Source organism: Papaver somniferum, unplaced genomic scaffold (assembly GCF_003573695.1).
Source record: "Papaver somniferum cultivar HN1 unplaced genomic scaffold, ASM357369v1 unplaced-scaffold_18, whole genome shotgun sequence".
Taxonomy (NCBI): domain Eukaryota; kingdom Viridiplantae; phylum Streptophyta; class Magnoliopsida; order Ranunculales; family Papaveraceae; genus Papaver; species Papaver somniferum.
The window spans coordinates 1416056-1428181 of NW_020627707.1; the positions used below are offsets into that span (position 1 = coordinate 1416056).

The window sequence follows — 12126 nt, forward strand, 5'->3', positions numbered from 1 at the left end:
GAAACCAGTTTCATCCGTACTATTTTTTTTTTTGGCCATTTCACTCAAACTATTTTGTACTCGTCCATTTGAACCGTGATTTAAAAATATTTGGACAAATGACCCATTTTCCGGTTATTAAAGTATGGCGAATTAATGTCATGTGTCATCTCATGTGACGTGTATGTACAAATGTGTTTGGGTTGCATGTATCAAGAAAAACAAACTGAGTTTGTCGCCGCACAAGAAAGAAAAAAGCGAAAGAAAGAAATATCAAGAGGGAGAGAGAACCAGATGTTGATTGTGAAACTGTGTAAGCTAGCTCCATAGCTAATAAGAACATCATGGCCGACCGAGGAAATTACACTGTTTGTGTAACAGGAGGTGCGGGTTTTATCGGTTCTTCGATTGTTAAAAAGCTTCTAGAGAAGGGTCATAACGTTCGCGCTACATTAAGAAACCTAAGTATGCATCCCATTTCCTCTCTCTGAATTAATTTTTTTCCTCAAGTAATAATAAGCTTGATTTCTGAACTATAATTTATTTATTGTACAAGGTGATGAAAACAAGGTTGGGTTGTTAAAGAGACTAGAAGGAGCAGAAACAAGATTGGAGTTATTTCAAGCCGACATTTATAAACCGGATGAATTCGATGTTGTTATCAAAGGTTGTGATTTCGTTTTTCATGTTGCAACCCCTTTGCAGCACTCCACTGAAAACTCACATCAGGTAATTAATTCGTGGCTCTACTTGGTATAGATCTGTAAATAATTTCAATCTTGAATGCTTAATACTTATTGCAGTATAAGAACACAACAGAGGCAGCATTAGCAGGAGCCAAAAGTATTGGAGAGTCCTGTATTAGATCAGGTACAGTGAGGAGACTCATCTATACGGCTTCTGTGTTTGCTGCGTCGCCGTTAAAAGAAGACGGGTCCGGATATAAAGATGTGATAGATGAATCTTGTTGGACGCCTCTTGGTCATCATTTCCCATATGCTAATGATATTGTGGAGGTAATACTGTTATTTATCAACCTACTAAATTCTGTGGACTGAACTACACTTGGATAATATTGACATATTCCTCTTATTTCTATGTCACCGGTTCACCATATAGTATTCCTGTATTTTGTAGGCCTACATAGATTCAAAGTCATTATCAGAGAAAGAAATCTTGAAGTTTGGCGACAAAGATATCAATGGAGGAGTAGAATTTGAGGCGGTATCTCTAACTTGTGGACTCGTAGGAGGAGATACCATTCTTTCTTACTTACCTGATAGCATAAGTATACTTGCGTCGCATCCTACGGTAATTCCAAACCATGCTCCTAAGCATCAAACTCTCAAGTTTTTGGAGGCAGTAGTAGGCAAGGTTCCAGTTGTACACATTGAGGACATTGTGGACGCACATCTCTTCTGCATGGAACAAGCTTCTATGAATGGTAGATATTTGTGCACAAATGGATATGTGACAGTAAATGAAATCGGGGATTACTTCCGGCAGTACCATCCAGAGCTCACTATAGCACAAGAACAAGAGTAAGGCAGCTTAACTTTTGATTTACCTATGTTTTTAGTTGCATTGAGTAATCGGTTTGATTTGAATTAACATCCAAATTTTGTGTACATTTTGATTCAAACTCTTGTTAAGTCAACTTGTTGTGTGGAAATTGCATTGCAGGTGCGAGGAGGGTGAAAAGTTGGAAAGAAAAATCCATTGGGGATCAACCAAGCTGAATGGTTTAGGTTTTGTTTACAAATGTAATGTCAAAAAGACATTAGATGACAGTGTTAAGTGTGTAAAGAAATTTGGTGATATCAATTAATCAAGGGCCTTTTTTTGATGTATCCTACCTCCAAATTTAAATCCACGTTGGGATTCATAGAAGAGATTATGATGAGGTAACAGAAGGACTGAAATGAAGGAAAGTTGTGGCTAGCGAATTGTTCTCTCCTAAATATAAAAGAAATATAACTTGTGATTATTGAGAGCCGAACCCTTGACGTTTCATACATGGCGACATATAAGAATGGGCTTGAGTTTATTAGTCCCATATCCCTCAGTTTACTAAAGGAAGGTTGGTTTAAATAGCTCGAGCTTCACAATTAGCTCGTCCCTTCGGGGACATCCGATAAAATTGGAACGATACAGAGAAGATTAGCATGGCCCCTGCGCAAGGATGACACGCACAAATCGAGAAATGGTCCAAATTTTTTTGACTTCTTTTTTTGCTGAGAAACATACCGATGCATTCAAAAAAGAAGGAAATTACAGACATCAATTATAAGTTCTTTCCTCATCAAACTATCCAAAAAAGAAGGAAAAGAAACCCAAATATCTTTCAAACTAAATTTATTAGCCCGACGTGCAAGTCGGTTAGCTAGTTTGTTCTTAGAACGCTTAATATACACAATCTTAAAACCAAAACAAATAGAAAAAGAAACCCGACATTCTTCCAAAATATCACTGCATCTCCAATCCACTACACCATTGCCTCCATTAACAAAATCCACCAGATGTAGGCAATCACTTACGAATAGAACTTTAGACAGATTCAACTCCTTAGCCCAGGAGATTGCCAAAATTAGCGCAGTTGCCTCAGCACCAACCGCGCCTGTAATCAGCCCAAAGTCCGATGTAGACCTCTTTACTCTACCTGCAGAATCACATAGAATAATACCCACACCCATGTTAAAGTTATTGAATGAACCATTAATGAACATTACATAATCACCAACCTGACTGGAGGTTTTAACATCCATTCTAATATTTTTTGAAAGCTGAGGAGGCTCAATATAAGTATTGATCAATCTCTTAGTATCTAATATGATTATATCCATATTTATTGGAGCATTCCTGAAAATCACATCACATCTTAATTTCCAGATACACCACATCACAATAGCTCTAATACTTGGCCATTTAACTGCATAAGGGGAAATCCCTAAGTCTTTAACAAACCAGCATTGAAAAAAATCTTCTATCCAATTATAATCAAAAGCAATCAGATGTTGGAGAGATAAAGCAAACCAAATATGAGACACAATAGAACAAAGAATAAACAGGTGCATGACAGATTCAATTCGTTTCTACATAACGGGCAGCAATCATCAACAACAGGATTATAAAGCTTAAGGGTAGAGTTCACGGGCAACATTTGAGCAAAAACTTTCCACGTGAAAGTTTTAATTTTTGGAAGGCATTCTATCGACCAAATCTTTTTCCAAAAAGCAACAACTTCAATAGAACTGTAATCATTCATATAAACTCTATAAGTTGTCTTGACAGAGAAATCACCGTTCATAGTATGACTCCACAAAATGTTATCCTTTTCACTAATATTAATTCTAAGAGACCTAATTCTAATAACATCATCAGGATCAAACAGTGTGGTTAAGAGGCCAATATTCCATGAATTATGTTGAACATCCATAAGCTCACTAACAAAAGTATAATCTTTAAAATTCGGATTAATAGAAATAGGTGGTGAACTACTATAAGGTAACCAGTTATAAGATCAGATTCTTGTAGATTTGTCATCATTTATTTTACTCCCAATATTCGCTTTTAAGAAGACCAAACAATTAACTATACGTTTCCATATCCAAGAAGAAGTATCAGCCGCTTTATCTATTTCTAGCAAGTTTTGGTTAAAAAAATACTTATCCTTTAAGAAAGTAGAAACCAACTGATTTGGATTTTTACAAATCCTCCAACCCAGCTTAGCAATCAGCACCCTATTAGTTGTATAGGAATTTCTAATACCAAGGCCACCACTTAACTTAGACTTACCAATATCAATCCAAGAACGAAAGTAAGCTGCTCTTCTTGGATTTTTTTAGACCACCAAAAAGTTCTTTGAATGGAATCAATTTTTGAAGTGATCTTTTTAGGGAAAGGAAAGCAAGACATATGATAGACATCCAAACTTGAGAGCACATGTTTAGTAACAACAGTTCTACCAGCACCATTAAGATTTGATATTTTACAATTACTTAATCTAGCATAGAATTTATCTATAAGAAATTGAAATGACTTCGTTTTATCCCTTTTCACAAACAAAGGCGTACCTAGGTATTTCTCATAACTACTCAAAAACTTAATTCCTAGAGTTTTCGATAAAAACTTTACATGCTTATGATGCATTTTAGCGCTAGTAAAGAAACCAGATTTCTCAAAATTGATTGCCTGAACAGAAGCTTTTGCGAAAGTATTTATTATCTTCATAAGGTTTCTAGCATTAGATAAAGAATCTTTTGAAAACAGCATACAATCATCAGCGAAAAATGAGAGATAGAAGGACTATTTTTCTTTAATTTAAAACCATGAATTAATTTATCAGTCTCACCTTTAAGCAATAATTGAGATAAGACTTCCATACAGATAATAAAGATGTAGGGAGAAAGGCAATCTCCCTGCCTAATACCCCTATAAGGAAAAAAGACCTCACCACGAGAGTCATTTACCAAAACTGAATAAGACACCGTACTGATGCATTGAAAGATTAACTGGCACCAAATATCAGAGAATCCAAGTTTTTTAAAGACTGAAATAATAAAATGCCATTCTAATCTATCGAAAGTTTTTGAAAGATCTAGCTTAATGGCCATAAAACCATTATTATTGTTTTTCCTTTTCCTATATTTAAAAAATGCGAAATTTCATGGATGATATTATCTTGAACCTGCCTATTTTCTATAAGAGCAGATTGATACGGCGAAATAAGAGAATCAAGAAGAGATTTTAATCAATTTGTTAAAATTTTTGAAATTATCTTATAAACTGAGTTTGTTAAGCTAATGGGTCGAAAATCGTTAGGAGAAGATGGATTATTTACCTTTGGAATAAGCGTAATGATTGAGTGGTTTAACTGGTTGAGTAAGAACTTGTTGCAAAAGAAAGATTGGACATGATTGATGACCTCAGTAGATACTTATGCCCAGTTATCTCTAAAAAAACCCTCCCGGAAAGCCATCAGGCCCCGGAGCTTTCCAAGGTGCCATATTAATTACAAATGAATGAATTTCTTCAATAGTAGGAATTGCTACTAAGTTGATATTCATTGCATCTGTAATAATTGGCTTAACATCTTTTAAAACTTCTTCAATTACAGCATTACTCGGCATTGAAGAAGTATAAATACTTTTAAAATGATTCGTAAAAAGAGAAAAAACCCGCTCTCTATTTTCCAACCAATTACCCTGACTGTCTCTTAAAGTGTGAATGGTGTTATACATATTCCTAAGTTTCATAGCGTTATGAAAGAAGTTCGTATTCTTGTCATAATGAAGAAAGTAGTCAATTCTCGATTTTTGTTTATAGAAAGAGTTTTATATTTCATACCAGAAATCCAGTTGCTTTGAATAGTTCAGAATATAACTACCTATTGAAGGAGTAAAGGGCATAGATTGAAGCTTCTCGGTTTCAGAATTTAACCTAGTTACAGTTGTTTTAATATGACCAAAGGAGTTCAAGTTCCATTTGCTGAGATCCTGCTTAAGATTTTTAAGCTTGCCAGCAACAATAAAACTTGGAGAACCTTTTATACCTTTTTCCCATGAGTTTATAAGAACATTCTTAAACTCTGAACTCAACTGCCAACATTTTTAACGAATTTAAAAGGAATAAAAAGACTTTTTTCTTGATGAAAACACTTAAGAAGTATATGTGTAGTTGCAGGAAATCCTACAACACACCCCTTGTAATAATTTGTAGATCTAAACATAAAAATGATGATAAGAATGCTAAAATTGTAAAAAGACACAAGGTTTACGTGGTTCAATCAATTTGATATACATCCACGGGGTTAGGTTTTACTATGATTATTTGTAATTACATCTTGATTACATGGAGACTCCATTAATGAGTATTTGGAGCTCTAAGTTCTTGAAGGAGGAAGAAGAAGGAGATAATAAATATACAACCAATTCTACTTTCCCTCTCTACAGAATGTATCCTCTCCTAAAGTGTGGCTCTCTTTCTGATTATCTATCCCCTTTCTCTCTCTTGCCTTTCTCTTTATATAGGTGTTTACATAGTGGATGACAGCTAATGTACAACTAACATTTACCCTAATTTCGGATCTGGCTTGCGGTATTTTCGCAAGATTACAAATGTAACATTTGCAACATTCCTAATTTTCGCAAGATCATCACACTTTTCTCATATTTAAGTTGATGTCATCTGTTATGTCGTGTCTGAAATCATCTTGCAATGTCTTCGTGATGTGTTGTTAATAATTTCGCAAGCATACTCTTCTGTGCGATATTCTGATCCTACATCTTGCCTCTTTTTCCTTGAATATTGCTTGAAGAACGATCTTTAAGGAAATATCCACTTTGTTGTAGTTGTTGGAGGAACGAGCGAAAGAATATTGGACTTGAAAAGTACGTACGTTCCTCTATTCTTTTGTGAAGTTTCAGAATGTTGCAAAGTAAATAAGAAGTATCATCTTTTGAAGTATGCGAAGTATCCTTGAAGAAGTACTCAATCCTCGAAATATATAAGAAGTATGAAGTATGAAGTATCCTTTGAGAAGTATAAGAAGTATTCAATTCTCGAAATATAAGAAGTATCCGTCCTTGAATGAGAATAATAAGTATTGCCTCTATTCATGCGAAATTATTACTCCATTTTTGGTGATTCTTTCCGAGAAGATAAAGAACATAAAATGGTTTCTTGGTAATCCATAGTTGCCTCTGTTCTTTATCTATGAGGGTAGAATCTTTGAGAAAATGTTGAATGTGCGAATTGTTGCTTCATTCTCATCTTTCCTCTGTCTCATGTTATGTGCTCATGCGATAGTATAATATCTTCAAGTTGCTTATAATTGTGTGAAATAATTGAGCGAAATAATCATATCGTTCGGAATAATCACATTCTGCAAATAATCACATTCTGAAAAATTCGGACACACTCTGCGAAATTCTGAATACTCCTGCGAAATTCTGAATAGTCCTGCGAAATTCTGAATAGTTCTGCGAAATTCTGAATAGTTCTGCGATATTATTCCGTAAAGTTTTGTAAAATACTTATGCAAATCTAATGCTTATGTAATGATTATGTTATAAAATGTGTATGCGATGCTTATGCCATGAAATGCTTATGCGATTCTTTGATGATGCGAGTGTGATGCTTGTATGATGAGAATGCTTATCTATTGCAATGTATGGTCAATGTTTATGTTACTTAGCTCATTTTGCCGTCTAAAATTGATGTAGCTCTAAATTGCTTCCATTCTTCATTTCTCTGCCTTTTTATTTAGTTATGCATTCTTCTTCGTGTAGTTATTGTTCTTCACAAGTTCTTACTTGTGTTTCATATTTCCTATTTCCTTCACTATTAGTATCTCATAACAGTATGATCATAATATCAAGTCTACGGCATTTTCACTGCCTCAGTTTCATTTTCATGTACATATTAGCTTGTTTGCTTACATATAATCATTCTCGCAAGCTTACTTGCTTACTCATTTTCTTATGTGGTCTTATTTTTCCTTCCTAGTTAAAGGTCTTATTTTGCCACCTCTTGTCATTGCGACAAAATCGCAGGACGTCTTTGCACTTTCATGCAAAAATCCATTGATCTCGCCTTAACTTTTTCTTTTGTATTATTGCCTCTTCAGGATTGTTGAGACAATATGACATGCCTAAATATTCTTGCTAAAATAAAGCCCCATGACATTGCCGTCTTGCGACGAAATCGCATGACGTCTTCACACTTTCATGTAATGACCCATTGATCTCGTCTTATCTTTTTCTCTAGTATTATTGCCTCTTCAGGATTGTCGCACAAATATGACAAGCCTTAATACCCTTGCGAGTAAAAAGCCTCATGACATTTGCGTCTTAAGACACTTATCAGATCCCTAATGGAGGGTGCCGCCTTATATCCCCCCTGGTTGCCCCTTCAAGGAGGCGTACTTCTACCATACAAGGTTAGCTCCTCCCATCCAGTCTTAACAACAACCAGTTGTTTTCGTAGCCTCTTATCCCTTTTGCCTATATGGATTATGGTTACGAGACTACACCCTAAGTGGGGTTTTCTTCGGGTCGAGTGCAGTATAAGCCAAGACTTGTCAAGAATGGAAAGGACGCTTCAAACGCCCCTGGCACTCTTGACTCAACCGTGTACCTCGGCGCCTTGATCAGATTCTGCACTCCTTGGGAGAGTCCTTATTACCTTAGTCGCCCAACCTAAGTCATATGCTTAAGCTGAGAATAAGGTGCCTCTCCCGGATGGGCTTTATTGACCCCAAATCTCCATGACTCAGGTTCCGGGGACGGTGTAACCTTTCCCTGAGCCATGCAACAGGTACCCCCTTATAAGACGTACTTTAGGTCTTACATTTGCCTCTTGCGAAATTTTATTCGCGAACTAGGGTGTACGCCATAAAGGTTCGCCCCTATCAGCGAAATTTTATTCGCGTTTCTGCGAAATTTTCGCGTCTCTTTGTTTCTGCAAAATGTTCCCGTTTCTTTATTCTCTCATTCATCTTTTCATTTTTGTCATCTCTTTCATTCATTCTTTCATTCTCATAATATCATATCATTTGCATCAAAATAAATATTCAAGAGAAATTCTAATACATGGTAACTCTGAAATCTTTGTAGTTGTGAAATCTTTGTAATTCTGCGATTCTATCGCGTTTTGTAAATTAAATCAAAAATCTGTTTATTCTCTGCAAAAGAAATATTCTAGAGAAATATATAAATTGAATTTTCTCAGTTTTCTGTAATTTTGAAATCTCGAAATCTCTGTAATTTTGAAGTCTTTGTAATCTTGAAATCTTAGTAATCTTTATAATCTTTGAAATCTTGAAATCTTTGTAATCGTGTGATTGAATCGCTTTTTGTAAATTAAATCAAAAAACTTTTTATTCGTTCTTAGTATAATGTAAAATGTTCAAGGAAGTGGTACTTATCTTTCATGTGAGTCGTTGTCAAAGAAGTGAATAAATGCCTTGATATGTATGAATTTCACGCAGCAAAAAGAAGTGTGAGAAGTGAGACTTGAACCCTTGACCTGCTTCTTGGATTTCCTCGCACCATACCAACTGTGCTAAGCCTCTCTTGCGAAATAATCAAAGTTCTTGCGAAGTAATCAAATTTCAACCGTGTGAGAGGCACTTCTGCATAAATTTCGAGTAACAAAAATAAACATGCGAGAAGTAAGAATTGATCGCGTGACCTGCTACTTGCATTCATGCCTCCTGACTAACTGTGCAAGCTTCTTATTTGCGAAATATCTCTGCGAAATTATCATCAACTCCCTTCTGTGCGAAATAATCAAAGAAATATCTGTACGAAAAAATACGCATGTGTTGGGACTTGATCACACGACCATGAACTCATTAACTTTGCAGATGACGAATTGTGTTGCCTCTTGTTTGCGAAATAATGAAACAATATTGCGAAATTATTCATTTTTCCGCTCTCTGTAAAAAAGAAGAAAACTATGTTCGTAGGCGAATTCGAACTTGCGACCACGAACGCACATACTGCTCTCTGGACCAATTATGCATGAACCTCTCTGCGACATTAACGCATAACTTTTTTCCTTATTCTTTTATTCTCCCATGCAAATGAGAAGAAAATGAAAAATATGTGTCTCTGCGAATTCGAACCCGTGACCTATTTGTGGTTCGCTCAGCCTTGAACCATCTGTGCGAATTTCTGTTTGTGACAGAAATCACAACTTCTGACTCTTATCATTATCTTCGTATTTCCTTTGTTTCTTCACAAAATGCCTCTTGCTTTCTCCTGAACATGAAAATCTTCCACTGAAACTTCCATTTTTTCCTTAAATTTCACTACAACAACTAATTTTTTCTCTCACTCTTTTCATGTCTTTGAATTGTTGATGATGTTTACTCCCTGAAAGTGTGATTTCTTCCATAAAATTTCTATTTTTGAACCTAAATTTTGTAGATCTAGAAAAATATGAACAATAGCTAATTTTCATGGAAATTTCTTGAACCAACAAGTTACAGGAAGGATAAATCCTTTACTCGCTCCCTGTTTCTAGCGCCAAAAATGTAGTTGCAGGAAATCCTACAACACACGCCTTGTAATAATTTGTAGATCTAAACATAAAAATGATGATAAGAATGCTAAAATTGTAAAAAGACACAAGGTTTACGTGGTTCGATCAATTTGATCTACATCCACGGGGTTAGGTTTTACTATGATTATTTGTAATTACATCTTGATTACATGGAGACTCCATTAATGAGTATTTGGAGCTCTAGGTTCTTGAAGGAGGAAAAAGAAGGAGATAATAAATATACAACCAATTCTACTTTCTCTCTCTACAGAATGTATCCTCTCCTAAAGTGTGTCTCTCTTTCTGATTGTCCATCCCCTTTCTCTCTCTTGCCTTTCTCTTTATATAGGTGTTTACATAGTGGATGACAGCTAATGTACAACTAACATTTTCTCTAATTTCGGATCTGGCTTGCGGTATTTTCGCAAGCTTACAAATGTAATATTCACAACATTCCTAATTTCGCAAGATCATCACACTTTTCTCATGTTTAAGTTGATGTCATCTGTTATGTCGTTTCTGAAATCATCCTGCGATGTCTTCGCAATGTGTTGTTAATAATTTTTCAAGCATATTCTTCTGTGCGAGATTCTGATCCTACAATAGGACAATGATCCGAATAAATTCTTCCTAGATTAGTGACTCTTGTATGAGGAAGAACCGAATCCCATTTATCATTCATTAATCCCCTATCTAATTTTTCAAAAATCAAATCAGTTGGATTCTTGAATCTTCTATTACACCATGTAAAAGGATTACCATAAGCAAAGACTTCATTCATTTTTAACTGAGTTAAAGAATTTCTAACGAAATCCGGAGGAAAAGAGTTATCAGGGTTTCCACCTTGTTCTTCCGAAGCATGCAAAATAAAGTTAAAATCCCCTAATAATAACCAAGGCCTATTATCTACCTCATTCATATGATTCAAATAGTTCCATTGATTCCTCATACCCATAACATTTAGAGAACCATAAACAAAAGAAACAATGCAGTTTTTTATAATAGGAGTAATGTCACATACAACATGAATCATGCTAAAAGCACTACCTATAACTTATTTCAATTTACAAAATATCCTAATTCCAAACCCCCAGATTTACCGACAACAGGGACAATATTCCTCGAATCATAAGGAAGATGATGAGTGAACTTATTAACCGTTTGAATGTATACCATAGTTTCTAGAAGGAAAATTACACTAGGTTTAAACTTTCTAAACATATTTAATAGATGTAGCCATTTTTTGTCCGAGCAACATCCATTCATATTTCAGCAAAGAAATTTCATGATTTAAAGAGATTAATAAGCAGAGCAAATCAATGCAAACAAGATAATACAAACAGGATAAAAACAACAAAAATTAAAAATCGAGAGAGCGACTAAGTTACTTACTAGGTAATGATCCGAAGAGGGTTCAGCATCCATAGATTCAGAGTCCATCATCATAAGATCGATTTCTTTTTCAAACTCTTCATCAACGATCACAGGTTCAGGAGGAAGAGAAGCTAACGGGACAGGTTCAAGAACTATAGCATCTTTAAATTCATTATTATGATCAACATTGGACGAAAAACCATTATCTGAACTTGAGTGCATAAATAATTCCGACGAGTAATTCATTTCTGAAGTAGAGTTGAAAATGAAACCAGAAGAAGTAAAGACTTTCTGAGCGTAAGCGGTACATGAAGTAGACCAAAACATATTAGCATCAGTACTACCCATACTACTAGTCACTCCTAAGCTAACATCATTGAACGAAGCATCACTAGGAGGATTAACAGGAGGCACCGAAGTCATAGGAGGTCAGCGAGGAGTATGCATCATTGAAAAATAGGATGAGACAGAACTAGATCCAAGGTATACAGACTCAAAAGAAGTCCTAGTTCTTTTTTCCTTTTCTATCATGCATAAGTCTATCAACACCAAAGGAGAGACTATCATAAGGCGAAAGATAACCAGAAGAGTTCAAGCAATATTACGGGTTTAAAACTGAAGATGAACCAGAATTGACAGGCTCCCAAATAGTCAAAGAAGAGACATCATGCATTACAGAAGAACTAACAGGGGAAGTTAAGGAAGAACCCTTATTTCTGAGAGCTG

The 12126-nt window shown here is 35.3% G+C and overlaps 1 protein-coding gene and 1 non-coding gene across 2 annotated transcripts; both read left to right on the plus strand.

The window, feature by feature from the left end:
• The first annotated feature begins 219 nt into the window (after positions 1-219).
• On the plus strand, positions 220-1869 carry LOC113337840 (vestitone reductase-like). Its single transcript, XM_026583416.1, has 5 exons — positions 220-444; positions 536-708; positions 783-995; positions 1117-1520; positions 1663-1869. Exons 1-5 carry the CDS (start codon positions 324-326, stop codon positions 1805-1807), a joined length of 1056 nt encoding a protein of 351 aa, XP_026439201.1. The 5' UTR covers positions 220-323; the 3' UTR covers positions 1808-1869.
• A 225-nt stretch (positions 1870-2094) lies between these two features.
• On the plus strand, positions 2095-2197 carry LOC113338158. The gene has a single exon (XR_003354651.1). It is a non-coding gene; the product is annotated as a U6 spliceosomal RNA (small nuclear RNA).
• The last annotated feature ends 9929 nt before the right edge of the window (positions 2198-12126 follow it).

Bases quoted from the DNA above. Each gene is read 5' to 3' on its own strand.
- LOC113337840 (XM_026583416.1), top strand. From the start codon at position 324: ATGGCCGACCGAGGAAATTACACTGTTTGTGTAACAGGAGGTGCGGGT. The intron at 445-535 runs GTATGCATCCCA...TTATTGTACAAG, and splicing joins CGCTACATTAAGAAACCTAA to GTGATGAAAACAAGGTTGGG. The intron at 1,521-1,662 runs GTAAGGCAGCTT...ATTGCATTGCAG, and splicing joins ACTATAGCACAAGAACAAGA to GTGCGAGGAGGGTGAAAAGT.